The sequence below is a fragment of the Protopterus annectens genome, chromosome 2.part0 (genome assembly GCF_019279795.1).
Source record: "Protopterus annectens isolate FY-2018-M chromosome 2.part0, PAN1.0, whole genome shotgun sequence".
Lineage (NCBI taxonomy): Eukaryota > Metazoa > Chordata > Ceratodontiformes > Protopteridae > Protopterus > Protopterus annectens.
In genome coordinates this window covers 722,136,427-722,161,420 of record NC_056728.1, presented here as the reverse complement: position 1 = coordinate 722,161,420, position 24,994 = coordinate 722,136,427, and the positions used below count along the sequence as shown (strand labels likewise).

General features: G+C 43.5%; 1 protein-coding gene across 3 annotated transcripts in view; it reads right to left on the bottom strand.

Moving 5' to 3' along the window:
* Positions 1-24,994, bottom strand: part of SVEP1 (sushi, von Willebrand factor type A, EGF and pentraxin domain containing 1) — a 2,252,988-nt gene that overhangs the window by 114,864 nt on the left and 2,113,130 nt on the right. For all 3 annotated transcript variants that reach the window (XM_044061036.1, XM_044061037.1, XM_044061038.1), the window contains one exon: positions 925-1,018. In XM_044061036.1, the coding sequence (XP_043916971.1) occupies positions 925-1,018 (94 nt within the window). The remainder of the gene's footprint in view (positions 1-924; positions 1,019-24,994) is intronic.

Here is a 24,994-nt window from a genome sequence, read left to right as displayed (position 1 = left end):
ATGCCGAGTTTGTGCTGTCAGTAGTACTGCAGATCACAGTGAAGTGCACACTAGGCCAAAGGGGGGGCAGTGAGGGGATGGCATGTTAGTGCAGAACATGGCCTTATAGTGCTCTAATGCACTTTTGTAAAGGGCTGGGCCCCCTAGACAGGCATGGCTCCTCAGAAGTAGGGATGTTTGCCTCACTGCCTATGCCCAATGTGAGCCTGAAACCAGCACAGTGCATATGGCACAAAAAGACACTGACTTGCAATATGATGCAGATCAAAACCATCAGTATGACAGCCCCATTAGTATTTTGAGGTTTAACACATTTAAAATAATACTAACCATTCAGAATAATGAGAAGACATCAGTAATGCTCACTAGCTAAAAAATCACTTTGTCTTTCTGAAACTCTGCAGATCTCAAAAGCACAAAACAAATATGTATATTTTTCTTATAACAGAGTCCATTTGCTGGATATGCCTCATAACACTCTTATGTATTGTGATGCTGTGCTTCAGAATATTTCAAAACTGGAAATTCTCAATCTTATGTTTTAAAGAACTAAACCTATAGAATTCCTTTGTCTATCATTGCTATCACCTTGCCATGAAGAGCGTCCATAAAAGCCCTGCTGAAATCAATCATGACAGCTTTTTGTTTTTACAAGACATTGCTCATGCTTACAAAATTATATGTGAAGCAAGTTGTACCTTCTACTGTCACAGAATAACAATCAATATGTGGATACATATTCGCAGATTCACCTTTAAAAACTCATTTGGTCCTTTATTTTTGTGTTGATAATTATGAAATGTCTGGGTGTCATTGTCTCAGCTCTAACTTTGGAGAATTATTGAGGTTAATTGATGCTGGTAAAGTAGTAAGTAATATATATGATATATTCTTGGTAGATGAATATTAAAATAGTGCACTTACCTTGAACAGTCATATCCAACCCAGCCAGATGTGCATTGACAGCGGTTCGGCCTTACACACTTCCCACCATTTAAGCAAGGAGACTGGCAAACAGCTAAATAAAAAGAAACATAGACAGCATTAGATATAAATAAATATAATTGTAAGTGAAATCAATATAAAGCATACCATCCATCCTATCCTTTTTTTAACTAAAACTCAATACAATACTATTTGAAGTTTGGGCACTATAGCATTACAGCCTGTCAAACCTTGTTTCAAATGTCTCCATTAAGCTTATCAATATATCTCTTACAATGTCTTAAGCTGTTATTGTTTTTTTACATCTGATGGCAATTTATTCCAGTTAGGTACTAGTGTTTCTAAAAACCAGTTTGTGGTTCTATAATTTTACTGAATGATCTTAGCAACTTTATATGCTCAATTGTTTCTCTTTTTTTAAACCCAAGCAGCCTCACAGAAAGGGATTGTGTATATTTATACACCTGAATCAGGTTTCTACAGTTGTACCTATATATAACAGAAAACAAACCTGATTTGGAAAGTCTTATTTTTTTGGTCAGTTTGTTTGAATCATTACTCATTTTTGTGATCATTTTGTTTACAAACATAGGATCATAGGATCACAGGAAGTTATTAAGCTATTAGCCCTGAGCCCCTTATAAGCCTAGCCAAGAGTTTAGCCCATGTTTAGACACGTCAACACTTGATGTCCCTGTCAAGCAGGGACACGGGTAGAATCCAAGGGGTGTATTTTCTGTTTCCCATCCAGTTATCCAGGTTGTGCTTAAAAAGGGGTAAAGAGGTACTCTGCTTGATGTGGAGAGGGAGTCTATTCCACAGATGAGGGAGTCTATGGGACACAAATCTGTCCTGCCAAGTCCTATTGATGTCACAGACCAGGTTGAGGCCTCTCATGTGGGTTACTCGAGTGGAGCTTGACTTGCGGATATGCAGCAGTCCCATCAAGGCGGCATTCGAGATCACCTTCTATACTAGACAGAGGTCACCTTGAGGACTCTGTATGAAACAGAGTAGAGGGATAGGGCTTTTAGCCTATCTGTGTATGGTAGAATTTTGAGGCCCTGGATTCTCCTGGTGAGTAACCCCTGTGGTCTCTACAGCTGCTGCATGTGCTTTGTGAAGTAAATGCTGAATAGAGCGGGGCACTGTACTCAATAATGGGCCATATAAGGGAAGAATACAGGGATGTTATGACCTTCTTGTCCCTGGATGAGATACCCTTACTTATGAGGTGGGCCATGTAGAAAGTTTTCAGTACAATGGAAGCAAGATGGTGGTCAAAATCAGGTTGCTATCAACTTGGGTGCCCAAATCCCTCATGACTGATTGCATGCTTAGGACATTGTTATTAATGTGATAATTTGTGGGGATGCCATTCTCCCCAAAGGGGATGATGATGCAGTTTTTGGTATTCAGCTTGAGGCAATGTTTCTGGCACCAGTCATTTGTTTGGGTGAGTCCCTCTTGGAGGATGTCCAGGTCACTAGGGGAATTGATGACAGCGCCCAGCTTGCAGTCATCTGCAAGCTCACTGGTTTTGGCCTGCACCTCAGGAAAGTATATCCCAGATAACAGAGGTCCCACGACCAAAACCTGGGGTACACCACTCATTACAGGTCTACTGCTTGAGGTGTCTTCCCCTATTTTGACTAGGTGGGTTCTATCAGTGAGCCAGTTTGCTACCCATCTGGTAACATATGGATTGATGCTTGGTTGAGAGAGTTTACCTATTATGCCTGAGTGGGGAATAGTGTCGAAGGCTTTGGCCAGGTGAAGGTAGGCAGTGTGCACTGTTTTCCCCTCATGTACGGCTTTGGTGACTATCTTAAAGAAGTTGACCAAATTTAACAGACATGACCTCCTCTTGATAAAGCCAAACTGTGTGGGGTCGAGTATTTGGAGGTTGCCAATATCCTTGTTAATGAGGTCCATGATAATCTGTTCCAAGGCCTTGTAGATCAGGCTAGTTAGGCTGATGCGTCTATAATTTCCAGATCGGTGGATGCTCCACCTTTGTGCAAAGGGATGACAGTGGCTGTCCTCCACTCAGCTGGGATGAACCTGGTACTCAGACTTTGGTTGAATAGGGTGCCTAATGGTGCTACAAGTTCCTGCCTGAGTTCATGTAGGATGCAGCCTGGGATGTTATCGGGTCCCATGGAGGCTGTATTTTTTGCCTTTGAGAGACCAGTGATGACCTGTTCCCTAGATATAAGGGGAAGGGGGCAGGTACTGGGGATGTCCTGATTTACTGATGTGGAGGACAGAGGGGTGAAGCTTTTGCTGAATCTGTCAGTCAGAAAATTTGCTATATCTACAGCTTTTGTGTATGTGGTGTCCTTGACCTCCAGTTCTGAACAGATCTGGGTGCTTCGTTTGAGATTGCGTACATATGTGAAGAAGGCCTTATGATTGTCTCTAGTAGATGTGGCCAATTTGGACTCGAAGTTTGCTTTGGAGGATTTCACTAGTGCGCTTATTTGCTTGTTCAGGCTATGGAGAGATCACTTTCAATTGGGCACCTGCTCCTTCTTTGTCTTGGACAGTAATGTTTTCCTTTTGTTATAGAGTTTATTTATTGGAGATGTCCACTAGACGGGTTTACTCTTCCTTGCGGAGGGTTATTTAATCCTATCGGGTATTCCTGATTCCATACATCTATATAAATTCTTGTATAGTGCTTTGGTGTTGTTTTGGATATTGGTGCCGCTTCCTAGAGAGGGGCAGGGGGCTGTGAAGCTGTTTATGCCATCCCTCAGGAGGCTGTAAATAGCTTTGGAGATCTTTTTTGTTTGACCCTAGCTAGAGGGGGATCATGGGAGGTGGTGACTTTGAAAGGAACCGCTTTATGGTCGGATCTTACCAGGGAGGGTGATACTGCAGGGATGCTCCAGTGGTTACTCATATTGGTTAATACCAAGTCCAAGATATTACCACCTCTTGTGGGGGTATGGAGTAGCTGTTCCAAGGGGTTTGCATTGACAACCTCTAGGAATCTGTGGACATTTGTGTTCTGGCATGAGTAGTTCTTCCAGTCTGTATTTGGGTAGTTAAAGTCACCCAGGGTCAAGGTAAAGGGTTGAATCTTGATAGATTCAGAGAGGTCTAGATAGGCTGATTGGGCATCTTGACTCAGATTTGGGGGCTGGTAGCTAGCTATGATTTGTATAGGTTCATAGGTGGATACTAGGCTATCTGCCCTAGGGCATTTACAAGCCTAGCCAGAGTGTGTTTGGCTTTGCCACCCTTCTTAGATTTGTTGACTGTGCCTCTGTATAGTAGGTCACAGAAGATAGCCCATTTAAGGTTAGTTTACCATGCCTCTATCTAGCAGTGACACAGAAGAGATCCCAGGGGTAAATTTGCGATCTCCCATCCAAATGTCAAGATTCTTCTTGAAGAGAGTCATTGAGGGGCTCTGTCTGACATGGATTGGATTTTGTTCCAGAGTGAGAGGAGCCTCTGGGATATGAATGTGTCCCTCCAGCATGTTCTATTTATTTCTGTGCTGAGGTTTAAGTCACTGGAGCATGTAGTTCTGATGGATTTGGATTTCTTGAGGTGGAGCATGTCCATTAATTCTGGGTTGGACATGGCTTTATACGTCAGGCACAGATCGCCTCTGAGGAGGCGGTAAGCAACTGAGTAGAGCTGGAGTTTCTTTAGCCTAACTGCGTAGGGCATCTGTTTGATTCCCTTGATCCTCTTGGTGAGGTACTTTTGGGGTCTTTCTAGTTGTAGCAGGTGTCGGGTAAGGTACATCCCAAATGGGGCATTGTACTCAATTATGGGCCTGATGAGTGATGAGTAGAGGGGCACAATGACCTCTCTTGATCTAGATGTGAACCCCTTCATGATAAGGTGGGCTATATAGAATGTCTTTCTAACCACTTTGGCAATGTGATTGTCAAAGGAGAGATTGCAATCTACTTGGGTCCCCAAATCCCTAATTTCTTCTTCCGTACTTAATGGATTACCACCTATGTGGTAATTTGTGGGCACTTTGTTTTTCTCAAAGGGGATGACTATGCACTTTTTGGCATTTAGCTTTAGGCCATGGCTCTGGGACCAGTTATCTGTCTCTGTGAGACCTTTTTGGAGGATGCTTGTGTCAGCCGGCGAGTCGATTATGGCCCCCAGTTTGCAGTCATCTGCAAATTTTGTCAGCCATAGTCCTGTGTTAGCCTGTACCTCAGAGAAATATATACCGGACAAGAGAGGTCCCAGGACTGAGCCTTGTGGGACGCCACTTGTAACTGGTTTAGAGTCTGACATGGCACCTGCAATTCTGACCATGTGGGATCTATTCCTAAGCCAGTTTGCAACCCATCTTGTGACATAGGGGTTGATATTTAAGCTGGTGAGCTTATTTATGATGCCCGAGTGTGGTATTGTGTCGCAGGCTTTTGCAAGGTTAAGGTAGGCTGTGTGGACTACCTTCCCTTTGTCTATGGTCTTGGTGACTGTTTCAAAGAAAATGACCAGGTTCAAGAGGCAAGATCTGCCCTTAACAAAGCCGAATTGGGTAGGATCCAGTGTTTGGAGGTTCCCAATGTCTTTGTTTATGAGTTCCATAATGATATGCTCCATAGCTTTGCAGACCAGGCTAGTTAGGCTTATAGGGCGATAGTTTCCGGGGTCCATTGTGGCACCACCTTTATGGAGTGGGACCACTGTTGCTGTACACCATTCTTTGGGTACATATCCTGTTGTAAGGCTGAGACTGAACAGTGATTTTAAGTGAGGGTTCAGTTCTTCTTGGAGCTCATGTAAAATGCAGCCCGGGACACCATCCGGTCCCATTGATGCTGTGTTTTTTGCTTTGGAGAGGGCAGCTCTCACCTGTGCATCTGTGATGTCAGGGAGGCTACACTCTGTTGGGATAGTCATTTGCTCATTTGGGGGGGAGGTTTGCACTGAACCTGTCTGCCAGGATGTTGGCAATGTCTGTGGGTTCAGTGTATTTTTTTGTCATTTTGCACTAACTCAGAGCATATCTGTGAGTTTCCACCCAGGTTTCTGACATAACTAAAGAAAGCCTTGTGATTATCTTTAGCGTCTTGTGCAATTTTTCTTTCGAAGCTAGCCTTAGATGATTTTATGAGGGATCATAGTTTCTTGCTAGTACTGATCAGAGTTGCCTTCCTTTTCAGGGATTTTGCTCTATCATGTAGTAGGTTCCTCCTTCTGTTGTATAGCTTATTTATGGCTGGGGTCCACCAGACAGGTCTCCTGCCTTTGGAGGAGTGTGTCTTGGTTTTATTTGGGATAGCATGATCCATGCATTCCTGTAGGTATCCATAGAATGCATTTGTAAAGGATTCTGTGGTTTGGGCTGTATTTTCCACTGGCCCTGGGGCTTTGAAAGATTCCACCTGGGTTTTGAGAAGTGGGAAGTTTGCTTTTGAGAAGTTTTTGACCGTGGTTTCCTTTGCTGGGGGTGGGGACGGGATATGGATGTCCACAGTGATTAATTTATGGTCAGATTTTACCAATGAGGGGTATACCTCTGGTATGGAACATAGAGTCCCCATGTTGGTGATGATCAGGTGCAATATGTTTTCCTCTCTTGTGGGAGTGGTGACCAGTTGTTCCATAGCATTTGAGTTTATAAATTCTAGGAACCGTTGGGCTACGGTGTTGTGGCTTGAGTAGTGCTCCCAGTCTATGTTTGGGTAGTTAAAGTCACCCAATATAATGGTGTTTGGAGAGACCTTCATATTCTCCAGTGTCTTCAGGAAAGCTGAGTGGGGTTCCTGAGTTTGGGAGGGTGGTCTGTAGCAAGCTACAAACTGGAAGGCAGTTTTGCCCACTGTTAGTTGCACATGGATGGTCTCAGATGCTTCGTGCAGTGCCACTAGCCTGGAGGTATGGGTATCTTTGATGAATATGGATACTCCCCCTCCTCTTGTGGTTCGGTCCAAGTTTTAAATAAAAGCATGGTATGAGGTATAGCCTGGTAGTGCTGGGTTGCTCTTGGTTACCTTGAACCAGATTTCTGTTACTGCACAGATATCAGTATTCTCCATACTGAGGAGAGCCTCGAGTGCATGCATCTTGAGGTTTAGACTTCTGGCGTTGAGCAGCATTACCCTTAGTTTCTTTTTCCTTGTGTTGTCTAAGGAGGTGGGTTTGTCTTTTGAGCCTTGCCTAAAAAAGGCACTATGGGGGTGGCAAGAGCCTTGGCCAGTATTCGAAAACCCAGGGGTGACAGGTGCAAGCCGTCCCTAGCGAAGCAAAATGGCTTGTCAAGCATGTCATCCCAGGCTGACAGACACTGGATCCCCTTTGAGTGACACCAATACTTTAGCCAATTGTTGAAATTGATCATTTTGTCTTTATATTGTGGTATCATTCTTGGTGAGGGTAAGATGCTACTCAAGGTCAGGGTCATACCGGCCTGGGTCACATGATCAGAGATCTCCTCTATGTCTCTTTTCATGTAACCCAGGGCGGTACATCTCAGGTCATTCACACCAGCATGGACAATGACAGAGTCATATTTGTACTTGCTTTGGAGTGACCTGAGTGCTTGTGTTATGTGGCAGATCCTGGCACCCGACAGGCAGCTTACAGTGACCTTCTCCTTGTTCAGCCTGGTGAGAGGGACGTCAGTGTGTCTGACAATAGAGTCAACTATTACAAGTGTATTAGGTGTGTTGTTTAGCCTTAAGGGCTGTGGCTGTGTGGCACACTGACTTTGTGAACTTTGTGATACGTGGGTATTGTTGTGGGGTAGCAGTTGCTTGGATGTCTGCTTTGGAGGTCTCTGTTGCTTGGGCAGATTTTTATTTAGAGCCTCCGAGTATGTTTTTGTGTGTTTATGTGTTTGGTTTGCTGTTGCGATAGGTCTATGTGAGACTGGATTTGTGGTGTGTGTGATTACCTTCTCCTCCAGACTGACCATGCCAGTACTATGTTGAGAGAGCTCAGCCTCCAGTTTGGCTATATAGTTGCATCTCTCACATATATTTGAGCTTGTTGGGAAGAGGAGAGGGTGGTCTGTGTACATAAGGCAGTTGTAACATTGCCTCAAGATTCCCATATTCACCAGCTGGACTGGAGAGTAAACCTGAAACTGACTTTTGGACATGCCAGAGGGTCTTGTCAATGGTTAACTGCACCTGGAGTGTCTCCTGTGCATCATACTGTTTGACCAGCCTGGAGATGTGTAAGTAATATATATATTGAAACTCCACCTCCTTTGGCTTTACTGCCCACAGTTTGGCATCTGAATGTATGGTAGGATGAGTAACCACCAGGCAAGGCTGGAATGCTCTCTGCAGCTCTGAACCAAGTTTTTGTGACTACGCAGATGTCAGCATTTTCCAGGGTTAAGAATGCTTGCGATGAGTGCAGTTTCATATTTAGACTCCTAACATTTAGCAGCATGAACTTTAATTTGCATTTTTTTGAAAATTTTATGTTGGTAGTTTTAACCTCATCAGTTTTTCTAAAAAAAGGCACTATGGGAGAGGCAAGAGTCTTTGCCAGAAGCCTGACATTCAAGTGAAACAGATGCAGGCCATCTCTGGCAAAGCATCATAGCATCATGGTCTGTCAATCATATCTTCTCAGACCATGGTTCTGGATCCCCCTGGAATGACACCAGAAACTAAGCCAATTGTTAAAGTCAGTCATTTTCTTATTGAAGCATCATTCTGGGTGATGGAAGAATGCTGCTTAAGGCTAGGGACATACCCGCATGGGACACATATTCAGCGAGCTCAATCATATCTCTCTTCATATTGTCCAGGGAGGTACATCTCAAGTCATTCACACCAACATGGACTATGACAGAGTCATAACAGTACCTGTTGTTGACAGAAATGAGTGCGTATGTGATATGGCGGATTCTGGTCCCTGACAGACAACTAACCGTGACTTTTTCCTTATTCAGCCTGGTGAGAGGCACATCTGTGTGTCTCACAATGGAGTCTCCTATGGCTAATATGTTGGGTTTATGGTTAAGTCTTAGTGGTTGGTGAGACACAAGCGTGTGGAATATGTGTGGTATGTGGTGTGGAGGGTTGTGGAAATCTTGTGTGTTTTTGCCTTGGAGGTCACTTTGTTTGGTATGTTTTTGTTGAGGACCTCCGCATATGTGGGTGTGTGTTATGTAGGTCTGGATGGTGTTTGAGGTGTAGTGATTGTGTTGACAACTTTCTCAGTGCCAGATATACTGGCATGTGAGGAAAAGAGCATAGACTCTAGTTTCCTAATGTGGTAATAGTAGATGGTTGTCCATGTACATGAAGCAATTGCTACACTGTCTCAGGATGACCATATCAACCAGATTGGCAGGAGAAAATGTAGGAAATTGTCAATCCATATTCATCAGAATCTGAGGGAGAACAGGGAGAGCTAAAAAACATCTCTTCTTACTATGTCCAGTTTTGTAACAGTTCTGTAGATGTAAGTGGCCAGAAAAACATCTTTTTGTTCTTATTTGAGTTTATTTTCATCTTTCTTCTCAGCTAATAAAACATTTCCTGACTCCCTAGACTAACAACAGACATTAAAGGAAACATTATCCTTAATATCAGAAACCAAAAATATCTAGGCATATCACTTCACCCCCCTACTAAACGTTAATAATTACACTAACAAATTATAACATAAGTCTTGAAACAACTGCAGTTTTGTTACCAAATCTCCCATTTTGTTTTACCTGTAACAAGTGTGGCTATAGCAAAAAATATCTTCATATTCGAACTGGAATATGCATTACCATTCATTGGATAGTGAGGACCTTTCACTCCTCACATAATGTACAAAGAATCCAAAATAGAGAAAATAAAATATTGAGATTTGCCCTACCAGTGGATGCAAATCGTCACCACTGCTTCCTTCTAGAAAAAGTTAACTGGCTCCATATTACCTATAGAGCTACTTTTCTACTTGGCACCCTCATATATAAAATTATAATTCAAAGTTACTACCCCAAAAAAGAAAATGAGACCAAAGCAATGCACTTAGGAACAACCAGAATGATATCATCACACTAGTATGACTTAGACTTAAGCTACTGTTATGCTAATGATAGCCTAAGCTATTTGGGTTACATCCTTGTCTTGGATATGACCACCACACAGCTTTCAAAGCTTTAGGGCACATTTTACTTGCCCACTGGCCTAAGCAGAGCCATATGAAAAGGCAATTTGGGTGACAAAAGTTTCAAAGTTTTCTTGTCCCATGAAGAGAGGCCAAGGAAAAAAAATGCTAGGAAAGGAATAAACAAACAAAAAAAGCAGTGTAACTATATACACAAAAGTATATACACCTACACCCTTGCAATATATTGAGAGAAGTAAGAAAGGAAATGGGACTGGAGGGAGGGGACAGCTACTGCAACAGTGATCTATTAGAACATCTACTGTTATGGCAAGTTTACTTACACAACTGTACTATGCCCAGCGTTTAGATTACTGTTATAGTTATCAAGGCTATATGGGTACCTTATGGGGGGGGGGGGATTCAAGTATGTACAGAAGAAAAAGCTGCTGCTTCTAGAATATTTCTAGAGTGTACCCCATTTCCAAAAAGCTACATATGAAGCCAAACCCTCGTAGAATGGGCCATACAGCTGCCTGGAACTGGCTTATTATGGTGATCATAGCAGAAAGAAATGACATGAGACAACCACCTTGAAACTATTTGCTTTGACACTGATTGTTCTATTTTTCATACCTCCACAGGAGACAAACAGCTGTTCAGTTTTCCTGAAGGGCTTAGTTCTGTCCATGTAGTACCTGAGCTGCATGTGGACATCCAGAGTATGAAGTGTTCTTCATCCATTGTTTTAGAATTCAAAATAATACAGGGAGAGTACAAATCTGGCTTAAGGTAAATGCTGAAACCACTTTAGACATAAATGAAGGATTAATTCTCAAAGAAGACCTGTCTTTATGGAAAATGAAGTACTGTTGGCTCACCATAAGTGCTTGTAGCCCAGATTCTCTTCCTATAGAGGTCAGAGCAATGAGTAGCAGTGTTTTCCATCTTAAGAAACTCAAGTCAGCCTGATGAGATAGTTCAACCAAGTTAAGATTCCAAGAAGGTGCTACCTGTTTCCTAAGTGGATGGACATTTACCTCTTTCAAAACCTGCTTGACTTGAGAAGAGGTAGAAAAGGGATCATTTCACAAACAAGCAGAAGTGGCTGAGATGAATCTTGAGAGAAGAATAAAAAAGATCAGAGGAAAATAACTCACGAAAATAATCTAGAACCAGGGGCAACTGGGCCTTGAAAGGTTCATGGATCTTAGAGTGGCACCAGTGGAAATTATAGTTGCATATGCTGCACTCACTCATAACTGGAGATGTCTGAATTTCTCACTGCTGCAGTAGCCTTTAGGCTATATGGTTTGTGACTCACTGAAGACACAAGAACCGGACAGTTTCCAAAACTCTTGGCTCCTTTCCCACACTACCACTCTGACTGCTGACTGGTCAACCCTGAGAAGGGAAAATAAGCAGACAGAGTGGAAAATCTTCAGGACTTACCTGCCTAAAAGTTAAGAAGTAGTCTACTTATCATGAAGTAAACAAACAAGAAATAATAACCAAAATACTGCTTTACAACAATAACTGTATACAGTACTATGGGGATGGTGGGAGGAATTCAAACCCCTACTATTACGGGCGAGGGCAACTTGTACAACTATACTATACTATGTCAATAATTCCCACTGTTGTAGTAGCCTTTAGACTAAATGGGTTGATTACCAAAGCCTAGCTAACCCAAGAGGAGGAAGGAAGGATATGGATTCAGGACCCCCTAGAGAATGGTCCTAGCAAAGCCAGTCCAGGAGCTAGATGAAAGAATCCAGTATGCAATTCCTTTGAAAAGTACAAAGAACCACATAGCTATCTCTATAAAGCTTCTAGACTCCTCTCCTTTCCAGTATGTCATTAAAGAAGACAAGGCCTTCAGAGAGTATACCTTAATACTGAACGGAACTGGTTTATCATGGCAGATTTAACAAAAGGCAATAGCTAAGGACAACCTGCTGGAAATTGTCCATTCATCCTCAGATGTCCTTCCTTATAGGCAGCATAAGAAATATCCAATTGGCTTTTCTAAAAGGCTTGATTCTGTCAAGATAGTACCTGAGCTGTCTGCACATGTCCAGTGTATATGGAATTCTTTCTCCATGGCTTTGCTGGTTACGATTGAACACTGTCAGATTGATGTCCTGATTCAAACAAACTCTGAAACAACCTTGAGAATGAAGGAGGGAATTTTTTCTTCTGATACCCTATTCCAAAAGGAGACCTGCCAATGCAACTTGCAACTCAGATACTCATCTTGTGGATATTAGAACAAAAAGAAGAACGGTTTTCCATATAATGAACCTTAAATCTGCCTGCTGTGGAGGTTCAGATAGAGATGTGGTTAACTTTTCCATCAGAAAGTTAAGATCTCAAGAAGGAAAACATCTATTTGCAAGGTGATCTCAGATAAATCATTCCTATCAGAAACATTTCACTAAGAAAACATTGAAGAAAGAGAAGGATCCATGGGCAGGCATACTGAAGTTGCCACAAGCTGTACCTTGACAAAGTAGTACAAAGGCCAGAGGTCAGAAACACACACAAATAGCACTCACTCACACAATAGCACCAATGGCACAATCCCAGATGGGGCCCTGTTTATTGGTTAAGCAGTGACTAGAAAATTCTTCCACTTGTCAAGATAAGATTTTCTAGTGACAGGATTCCTTGTTTCTTTAGTACAAGCTGCATATTTTCAAAAGGGGGTACCTAAAAGGTATCAGAATCCGGGCAGATAATTTAAGGTGTTTTAGACAGGGTTACATCAAACTCCCCCTGTCTTGTGTGAGTAGATCCAGATAGTGAAAAAGCCCATAGTAATTGCCCAATATAAAAAGGAGAAGCAATACTGCTTGGGTTAAAAGGGGGTCACCACAACTACTTTTGGAAAGTCCTTTTGAATCGTCAGAATTACCCTGGATATCATTGGTAATGGTGGAACTGCATAAAGAAACATTCCCTGCATGAGAAAGAAAATAAAAACATCTATTAGGTTGTCTATTTTGAAAGGAGGCCAAAAGATCTGTTTGAGGTGTCACACAGAACTGGTTCAATACCTGGAAGAGCCCCTTGTTCAAACTGCATTTACGAGGGTCTGTCTTGGTCTTGCTCAGTGTGTCTGCCAGTATGTCTTGCTCTGACAGAATATAATACTCTTTGAGGGTTAAAGAATTCAGAAGAGCTAATTCCCAAGTGATCATAGCCAGACTGTATAGAGGTTATGACATTGTGCATCCTAACTTGTTGGTATGCCTCATCACTATGGTGCTATCTGTAATCATCAGGAGAGGTTCAGGAGACTACAAACGAAGATATTAAAAGGCAATGGATCACAGCCCACACTGTTACAGAAAAAAATATATTGTCTCATGATTATTCTTCACAAAATGCATATTAACTTGCAGTTTCTTCACAAATGAGCCAAATAAAATGTTTATGTTTATGTTAAAATCAAAATGTAAAATAGATGCACTATTATACAAAATAAAGTTTCACATGAAATGCCTTACAAGTGCATTCTCTTTTTATATTCACATTATAGTGTACTGACAGAAAAACTGAAGGCAAAGTAAAAATAAGTGCTGAAGGAGTTAAAGGATGTTACTATGTTTAAAGGAGTCTGGTTTTAGAATGTAATGGAGGGAGGAAAGAAAACAATGTACCAAGAATCTTTTGTAAGCTCTGTCTTTCTCAAGTTGGGGGATGAATCATTGCAAAAATGTCTGTAAGATAGTGGTACTGAATGATACAAGGTCAAAAGACAGATTGTTAGGCCAGGTGATCTGTGTTTTAAAATGACATATTTGTCAAGTGTACACGTGACGTTCTAAGTGAGAAGCATGAGGGCACAAATTATTTTAAAATTGTATAATTTATTAAAAGTTATGTAACAGAGTTCTGCATACATGAAACTGATAGAAAAAGGTATAAAATTGTGTCATTATGCTGTTTTATGAGACTGATTTAGAAATTTTGTAAAGGCAGTCTCCCAGTGCTGATTGTCTGGAATAAATAGTACTTTGCACATCCTGAAGCATTCTTCTTGACTTAGGACTAAAAGGTAAATCTGTTTGTTATTTGATTTATGTGCACTTTAACACCTCTTTCAAAATGACGTGCTTTGGTCTGTCCTGAAAAGCCCCACAACTCTCACACCTTTACTCTAATAGGAGCTACCCCTCCAAGGAAATATTGAGGCATCTGTAGTTACAGATTGACTTGGAGGTTGAGGAAAAAAGGGAAGGGCGCATGTGATTGTTTGAATTTGTAGTCCATTTATACCAAGTCCAAGATAAGTATCTGAAAATGTAAAGGATGCAAGTGTTAGGTCCATGTGTTTTTTAGATAAGATAGAATCTTTCTAATTTACAACCTATTGAGAGGAATCATGAGAACCATAGATGCCATGAACACTTATGAGAAACTCTCTGGTTGAAGCCCAAGACTAAACTGAGAGGCTCAGGAAGGTTTCCAGATACAACTCCATTTTCTCCTGTGTCAAAAACGTTTTGCTGTGGAGAGTCTGTAAGACATCCTAGAAAGAAAATCAGGAGAGAAGTGATCAACGTGGATTCCTGAATGTTTATCTTGAATCCCAAATTGATCAGAGGAGTTGAAATCCATGTTAAAGACTCATGACATCTGGAAGAAGACTCTGCAAACAAAAGTAAGTCATCCAAATACAGAAGAAAACAATGATTGCCATTTAGTCTGCTATAAGCTATGAGTGGAGCTGAACACTTTGTAAACACTCTTGAAGAAGAAGACAACCTAAAGGGTACTGCAGGGAACTGATTGTGTGACACAAGCTTAGAAGTTCTGAGATCTTTTAGGTCCCATGATATCAAAAATCTTCACCTTTTCAGGACTTTTAAAATATATATAATTGCATACATATGACACTGCTACAAATTGCATAATAACTTTTAAATAATCTACCCTAAATAAACCAGAGAAACAATTTCCAAACATAAATTATACAAGCTAACTAACATATGGGTTTTCATCTTGTTTATGTGTTGTTTACATTTAGAAAAGATAAAAGAGAAGGTTTTAACATTAGAAATGTTGAAAGATTTGCTTATAGTAAACATGCATTATAAAATTCATAAGTACAGCAGTATAGCCTAAACTTAAGCATAACTGTAAGACAGTTTCTCTGGTTAATGATGATTCATATCAACCTGCATGATTTCTTGATATGTTATTGGGATTGTTAATTTTTGTCAACCTTAGTAGACTGAATCTAGAATATATCAGACTGGTTAATAACCATAAGTTTACTGTTATAATTATCCTATAGAATGATAACATACTTTCTGACTAACAAGTAATGACTTGTCAGGCTTAGAGCCTAGTACCTGCGACAGGGAGAAGGACACTTTGTTGCTTTCTCATCTTAAGTGTAGGGGTTATAATAACCCCATGGATAGAAAGGGGTTCATGGTTAAGGTTTTGATACTACAATGTTTCTTATGTTTTTTTTACTTGCCTAAGTATATGTCAAACTAAAAGCAAACTAAAACAGATTTTTTATTCACAGCTGTACATAAAGAAGAAGCTTTATACATCATTCTGCCTAATGGAATACAAGTTCAATTAAATCTACATATAGCATTATTTAAATATGAAGGTGATCTCAATTAATGTTAATTGGTTGAATAATAAATGTAAGAGACTAAGGGCAGGATTCACGAAGCCTCCGTGTAAGAGTTATAACTCATACACGGAGGCTGCAGTTAAGCGGAGTGATGTCAGCATGCTTTGCATATTAATGAAAGCATGCTGAATCACACTGAAGGCCAACACGGTCCGTGTAAGACAGTAGGGGGTGTGTCCGTAGGCCGAGCCCTGTAAGCGGACACGCCCCCAGAAGAGGAAAAGTACCCAAAGGAAACACCCACGACAGAGTCCACGGAAATGTGAATAAACAGAACACAACACATGCCCCCACAGACTATGAACAGAAAACATATAAATAAACATGTTTCATATTTTTTTTAAATTGTAAAAATGTTTAACCGTGAGTGCGCTTGTTTGCGTGGGCGTGGCTGCAGAGCAGCTACAGTTAGCAGTCAGTGGGAAAGCATATAAGAACTAAATATGCAAAATAAGCCAGGAAGCAATAGCGTAGCGGTAGAGATGTTGGCTGAAGAGCAGGCATTCATGGTTCGAGCCCCCACAGCACCAATTTTTTTTTTTGCAAAATAAGCAGGAAACAAGTCCCTGACAAATATGTACACATAAAACCACAAGTTATGTAAAATGTAATGAAATAGCCCATTTATATTGAAGACATGTGAGGTAACAAAAGAATAAAAATGCCAGATGTGCTCATAGCTCAGCTACAGTTTAACAGAGTGAGTGCATCTGCCCGTAGATGAGCAGTGGTTTAACTGGTGCAAAATGAGTGCCCGTAGCTGAGCAGTGGTCTAACATGCTAAATCTATGTGCCCCTAACTGAGCTGAGCGGAATATGCGTGCCGATAGCCAAATGAGGCTTAAACCAGCGTACCCCATTTGCGCGGAGCTGCGCACCGCGCAAACGAGCTAACCGATGGGCAACGTTGAGCAAGCCGTATCAAAACTGCCTTTACACAGACACACCCCTCAGCATGTCTAGACAGTCATGAAAAATAAAAAGCAGTGGCCAGGTTTGAACCCAGGATACTATACACCATAGTCAAGGTACAGAACCACTAAGCCACGACAGCAGTACCTGTAAATGCAATAATAGCTAATATATAGGAATGAATACAAACTAGAGCATGACAATGCAGGTTTACTGAAGTTGATACAATTCCAAAATGGCCAATCACAGATATGTGTGGGAAAAACGGACTATATAAGCCCCATAGGTGGGAATACACAGCATAAACGATTGTAGAACTGACCTGCTGGCAGAATGACAGGAGTAGGAGAGGGTAGTCACTTTCGAGCACAGAGGTGGGGTGTTGAGGAGTCCAGGTACATGGTCTGGCTCCTAGTCCATAATCATGAGGCCCAACTCATGCAGGGCCAGGTCCTCTGGGGAGCATACAGGGCTGAGGCGTGGGACCGGTTGGCTCATGATCTCACCAGTGCCACAGGGATTCCAAAGACTGGTGAGCAGGTCTGTCACCACCATGCGAACCTGAAGAGACGCAAGCAGGACCAACTGAACCTTTGGATCCAGGAGGCCCGGCAAACACCCAACGCCCCACTACTGAGTAAGTAACATTTAATTATGTATGTAAAAAATTTAACTAGCTGATATTATGGAGATGTGTATTCCAATATTACTTCATTTATATTACAGCTGCAGGTGTCCGTTCTGCGAACCGCAGAGCCTATGGCGATAGGCTGGTGCGGTTGCGCCACCAGGCAGGTCAGTAATCCACTACCAGTAACTGTAAAGAAATATAAAAGTATGACAGTCAGCAAAAGAGTGCAGTGTAGTCAGTAAGGAATAAAATCTGCAAGTAACAGTGTGAAAGTGTATGCAAGTATTGCTTGATTACAAGAGTTTTCAGCCTGTAAGTTTAACCTAAACATGAAACTGTCCGACATATATTCTGAAATAAAAATGCCCTGCCTGTAAGAAAATAGTACACAACCTGCAGCAGGTTGAAAAGTATAGCTGCAGAAGATGATGAAATCACATGTGTGAAATATATCCCTGTGGAAATACTGAAACATGACAGAAGTGAGACTGCTGGAAAGGATTGTAATAACTACTGTTAAAACATGTCAATAAAGCGTAGAAGTACCATCCTGAATAGTAAAATGAAAGCAAGTGAGAGTGTGAGAAAGTGTCATGAATCCAGCAATACAGTAGTAATAACCCCTGAATAAAGTATACTGCAGTCAAGACAGAATGAAATGCATGTGAGATTCAAAACCAAACAGCGAAATCTGTTCAAAGTGTTGCTGCATGTGGAATGTGTATCCCAAAATCTGGATATGTTGCTCTCAGTCTGAAATACGCAGATAGGATGATTGTCTGATATACCAAACATCCACACTTGTCTACAGCTATATAAAGCAAATGTAGCAAGATGATGCAGCTGAACAAAGCTAGATATGAATGTGTATGAAGAACACTAAAATGTATATTGATGTTGCAGTAACAGTCCTATCACCAAGGTGAAATAGTTATCATATAGGAAACTGTAGTTAGAACAGTAGTGTGTATATAACTGTAGCTATTAGAAATGTACAACATATGTATTGTTATTCGAATGTGTTAATATTACTGTCTTTACCCCACCCTATAACCACATATAACCCATTCCACGTGAAAATGGTATGTGCAATCACAATTAACACCCCTGGACGTTTGTCCTGTTGGGTCATATATATCTGCATGTCTGTTGATGCATCTGCCCTGTTCATACATCCGCACCTGATGGCCTGTTGCCATCAATTAACCCTGCATGTTGTTGGACTGTGTATTTCTGTTCAAATTATGCATGTGTTATGCACGCTGTTCAGTGGTGTGAATATCTGGGTGTTTGGTTAATGGGAATACTAATGCATGCTGTTACAACTAATTGTGAATGGTATTATATGTCACTAACCCAAACTGTCATGACATAATGCAAAACATAGGACGACAGGGAAGGCGGGTTCCAGCGGACCCACCTCTCCCACCTCAGCTGGCGAGTGCACCTGGCACTAGTGCCGAGTCCGGTCCCTCCTCCGGTGGCCCTGTGCCACCTGTGGGTGGAAGCGCTGCAGGGGATGGGGCTCACCCCCCCTCTGCAAGTGTGGCCGGAGGAGAACCACCACTCACCCTCCGTAGTGTCCGGACTGTGGTGCGTAGGGAGATTCGGGACTCTGTTCTTGAGCCCCTACGCCAGCACGAGGCATGGGTGGCGCAACTAACGGGCATGCCTGTTGCCCCGCCTACACAGCCCCCAGCACAGCCCTGTCCTGGGCAGTGAAGGAACAGTGGCAACTGCCTATGGGTGGGGATATCAGTTCCACTGTTGCCATCTGTGGGCTCATGGGCTCTGGATATCCAAACCTCCGTCCCCGTCAATTGTGTAACCCCCCCACACGTGTCATACACCGCCCCTGTATGCGTCTTGTTTGTCTTGTCTGTTTACCTACCCAACCTACCTCCCCAGCTGTACCGACTTCCTTCACCTGACATACCACTCTCACCTGAAAAAAAAAAAAAAAAAAAAGGGCACTCTGTACCCACAAAAAAATTACGCCCCATACATAGCTGCCCATTCCGCACACATGTCTGCTGGACATGGAACCTATCAATTACACTTGGCTGTACAACAAGTATTATTGTTGTCCTGACACCTCTCTCAGGGGTGGAAGGTTTCAAATGTCACACCAAATTACATACATATGCACAGCTGTTGCTGATGAAGAAATGGGCAGCTATGGGCCTTACCTACATCCCTCCTGCACATCCCAAGCTTGTTTCCCTACTGTCTTACCCTCTTTGTGACCCCTTTTTCACCACTTTCCTGTCTCCCCATTTTCTTTTCTTTCAAAGGAAGTAGCGCGGGTGTGCGCCAGAGTAAGCACCGTTAAGCGGTTGTAAGCAGGTGTGCGCGGAGCTAACCGCCAGTGCGCATGCGTGAGCTCCGCGCAAACCAGCGCTAGCCTGGTTACAACTGCTTAAAAGTGCCTTAGTCACTGTGATTGACAGGTCCTGTACTCAGTTCAAAAGAAAAATAAAATCCCACTGTCAGTCCCGAACCCAGGACCTTGGAAACACTAGTCTGTACGACCTACCACTAAGCCATGACTCCTATACAAAAACATTGTGCTAAAATAAATATAACATGTAATAGTAGGGATGAATGTAAAGGGAATATAGGCTGTGTAGTACACAAAGCATGTCATTTAAAATTACTGTCAAAACTACTGGATTTCCATAATAGTAGTGTGTGAACAGAAACAGCCATGCTAGTTGGCAGCTTGTAGATAATAAGGTCAGTTAAAGTACATATATATATATGTATGCATATGTACATATATATATATATATATATATATAAATATATCTATATATAGTTGTAGGAGTCAATGTGCATACACACTTGCTACAGGGAACATGAGAGAGGAATGGAGAATTGTGAATATACAACACAGCCTGAAGCATGAGAGAGATACTAACCTTTACACTCACAGAACACTGTCCACAGCATACCAGCATGGTCCCCGCCCTCACAATCTGAAAGGGCAACGCCTATCCCACATACCCTTTTATAGCACTGACCTGAAATCACAGTGAGAACTGCAATCAGTACACAACTGGCTGTATGCAATTAGCAAATGCTGGCTTACAATTGGTGCAGAGGCCATCACATGGACCTATGCAGATACCTACAAAAGCATCCAGTGCTAACACTCCCCACATGCAATACATTCATTGCATTATCTGTAAGCAGACAGAGGGAGAGCGAGAAGTGAGAGAGAGAGAGAGAGAGAGAGCAAAAAAAAAAAAAACAGACACTGTGACTCTGTAACCAAGCTGTCAGCACTGACAGTAGCAGCAGCAAGCAGAAGCTGTGGTAACGCAACCAGCTGCGACAAACAGAGGTAATGCAAAGTAGCAGGTTAATAGTGTGCATACTGTGAACCCTCCAAATGTGTCATAGGTCTGTATCCATAGGTATGTCCATGTGATATGTTGTGTGTACGTAGTTCCACCAAAAGGGGATGACCATACATCACATGTCAATCAGTCATAGGCCAGGATCCTGGCAGCATGTGTCTGTGCGTTGGCCCAGCAATGGCTGTAGTGACTGCTTTGAAATGTCAGCCAGGCTCGAAAGTCAGGATCAGCCCATCCCAAAGGCACACTGGCTGGGAACAAGTGTCTGCAGGTACCTGATGTCACTGCATATGCATCCCATACTGCATAATTCCATAGCTTAGCAGACCAGGCCCATTATGCATATGATGTGGTAATTCCCAGGGTCAGTCGAGGTGCCCCCTTAGTGGTGTGGGACCACTGTTGCTGTATGCCACTGTCCAGGTACATATCCTGTAGCATGGCCAAGATAAACTATCAGTGTTACATGCGGTGGTATGTCCTCTCAGAGTGCCGGTAGCACACATCCAGGGGGACCACGAGGTCACAGTGATGCTGTGTGTTTTCCTCTGCTGAGGGCGGCCCTCACCTGGACATGTGAGATGATAGGGAGGTTACATCCAGCTGGGATAAATATTTCAACGGTGGGGGAGAAGGAGGGGGGATATGTGCACCGAACATGTCTGCAGGATTGTTGCCAATATCCGTGTGTTTGGTGAATGTTAAGTAGGTGTGGATTAACACAGAGCATATCTGAGGCATGTGGTCCATATGTGTAACATAACTGAAGAAGGCCTTGTGGTCATCCATAGTGTTTGTGTCCATTTCCTCCCAGAGTAGGCCGTGGCTGTTATGACGGACCGTAGCGTAGTACCAGTGCTGACCACAGATGCCTACCCTTAATGTGAATGTGCTCTGTCCTGCAGTAGCCTCCTGCTATTGTTATACAATCTGCCTCTGTCTGGGGTCCACCGGACAGGATGCCTAACCTTTGTGCATAGGGTCTGGGTTAGACATGTGTGTGCAAGTGTCATGCAATCCGTGGCATGTCCGTGGTAAGCATTTGCAAAGGGGTCAGCAGTGTGGCTTGTGGCTTCCACTGGCCCAGTGTGCTGCATGGATACCATCTCAGTCCCAGCAAGTGAATAACTGTCTAATCACATACATATCAAAGTAGTCTACTGTGCTGGTGGTGGTGGTGGGATATGTATATCCAGGCCGAGTAACGTCTGTCCACATCACAGTAGTGGACGGTGTCCCACATACATTACCTTGGGATGAACCCCCAGAGTGAGGTTGTGCATTGCACCTGTCAGTGTGTGCTGACCGATGGGGCATGCTACTATGTTGTGTGGAATGTGGCAGGTATTGTTGCACAGGTGTTGGCTGAGCACTGATTTCTGGCCATGTACCTGTGTATCCACCACGACACACACACATGCAACATATGGGAGTAGTAGTATATCACTACACATGAGTATCATGTATAGTATGTGTGCCATATATTGCTGACATGGTCTGTTGATATCCTGTCTGTGTTCTCTTCCAGGGAGATGGCGCGACAGCGTAATCCCACCTACTCTGTGGTGGAAGATGAGGACATCCACCAGAGCTTGGTGCGGGAGTATGACATCCTGTTTTCCCGCACCAGTCAGAATCAGCAGGAGAGGGCCGCACTGTGGCAAGACCTTGTCCGTAGGGTAAATGATATTGGCACGCATAACAGGACATATGAGCAGGTACGACATCACTGCAGTGATTTAATCCGAAGTGTTCGGCAGCGTGCATCAGATATCCACAGGCAACAGGTCGCCACAGGAGGTGGGGTGGCCACACATCCCCCCCTCACCAGACTGGAGGGGCTACTCCTAAGTGTTGTGGCTCCAGCCCCGGAACACCAACAGCAGTACACCTGCATTATGATGGAGGCTGGTTCCACACAGCAGCACGACATGGAGCGTGCAGGTAATATGCCATATGTACACCTGACTGTTCTGTACACTGTATCATATGCAATATCAATGGCACAGATGTGCCCACTGACATTAATCTCATCATTTCTGCAGGTCCCTCCAGGGTTACAGCGAGATAGGCCATCCATGCTGGTGAGTGTGTTTAACATAACCTATAATAGTCCTGATAATGCTAGTAACAGTAGTGTAACTCAGTAGTGCTCTGTGTGTATACTGCAGGGTGTGCATGTGTGCATGTGTGCAGGTGTGCCTGTGCCCATGTGTGCATGTGTGCAGGTGTGCCTGTGTCCACGTGTGCATCTGTGCATGTGTGCCTGTGTCCACGTGTGCATCTGTGCATGTGTGCCTGTGTCCACGTGTGCATCTGTGCATGTGTGCCTGTGTCCACGTGTGCATGTGTGCATGTGTGCCTGTGTCCACGTGTGCATGTGTGCATGTGTCCACGTGTGCATGTGTGCATGTGTGCACGTGACCATGTGTGCATGTGTGCACGTGACCATGTGTGCATGTGCCCATGTGTGCATGTGACCACGTGTGCATGTGTGCATGTGTCCATGTGTGCATGTGTCCACGTGTGCATGTGTGCATGTGTCCATGTGTGCATGTGTCCACGTGTGCATGTGTGCCTGTGTGCATGTGTGCATGTGTGCATGTGTGCCTGTGTGCATGTGTCCATGTGTGCATGTGTGCATGTGTGTATAAGTGCATCACTGGTAACAATGTCTGGAGACTGTAAACTGTGTTTCCTGTCTTCATCCCACAGGTTCTGGGGCTGCTCTGGTGACCTGCAGCAGGGAACCTGAATCCTGTGCCACGGCTACTGGTAATGATGATATTTGTGTAATGGTACAGGAAGGTGTGTCAGGGTCTGCCATTAGTCAGCCAATTGACAGTACACAGCTGTCAACCCCATCATTGCGCACAGTCATCCTGCCTGTACATCCTTTGTCACCATTGTCCCTAGGTGATGGACAGGATACAGCGGGCATAGACCAGGGTAATGTGGTACCTGTGGCACACGCGACCCCACACAGCAGCCATGGGCAGGGTCCTCCGATGGTACCACACAGACAGTTGCCCATGGGTTCTCGTGGGAGCATCCGTGGGTGTACTGCCTCTGGCCGACATGCCCAAAGAGGTCTGTCAACCTCAGCTATGTTTCGGACTGTCATGCAGGCTCAGTCACATATGGAAAGGTACACCAGACAGGGTCTGAGGGAGCTCAGAGCATGTCACACAGCCATGACAGACAGTATGCGTGACATTGCGGATGCTATCCGTAACTTCACCGATGTCATAGACAGACGTTGTGGGGACATATTACAGCAGTTCCACAACCAGATGTCCATGAGCCAGGGCAATGGTGGGTGTTTGCGGCGACGTGGCGTATGCGGCAGCAGCAGCAGCTGGCAATCGGCACGACGACAACAGGCTCGCATGCCCCATAGTGCCAGCAGCAGCCCCAGCAATGCTGGGTCTGTGCTGTCATCGGAACGCCCCAGGGGACCACGTGCACGTGGCTCTGGACAGTCCCAACAGGGACATGTGTCCAGTCAACACCCCCCGCTTCTGATGACAGTACCCAGTCCGGCTTTGTACTGGATAAGGTCCGTAGCAGCCTGCCAGGCACAGGTACCGTGTCTGTGCACACAGACACTGATCTGTATGGCCTGCCAGGTGCAGTCTGTGGCTGTCCACAAACCCCTGTATATGGCAGCCATGAGGTGGAACTGTGTGCGTGCATACACACATGCGAAATGTTAACACTTAGGGCAACCACATACACGCACACACTGCACCAACACTGCCCCACCCTGTACTGCTGCCCCTCACCAACACACATACACACACATGTCAATTGGTGGTATCAGTGGCTGACTCAGGCATACCTAATCCACACCCTGTGCATATGATGACACTGTGCCACCTCCTGCAATTTCCAACATCATTGCGGAAACAGGTAAACACGTTGCTGATGCACAGGGTGACTACATAGACGTGTATTAGTAGTATCATGTTGGTAACAGTACAGTGTGCTGCTATGACTGTGTGTTTATCCCAGCATGCCTGCTGTAGTAACTGTATGAATGTCCTGAATTGTTATCTGCACCCATAGTACATACCAAAGTATAACAGCTGCACATAATTGCATGCCGGTGGTAAGGTTGTCAACAGATAGCCGCATACATGGGTAGCACAGGGGAAAGCTAACGCAAGTAGTGATATGCAATGGTGGACATGTACAGTAATGGTGTCAAGTTGCCCACAACGACTATGCCATGTGGATGTTCGCATGTAGATATGTGTGCAGTACCAATGTAATCCAAATCACAAATAAGTATGACATAATATCGGTTCTACCATGGGCATCTGTGCTGCGTATTCCTGGGTACATGTTGATAGTGCCTACATATTTGCATTGTTACTTACTGTTATTGTTACCCCTTCTTTGTTGTATAATGCACTACTTCCA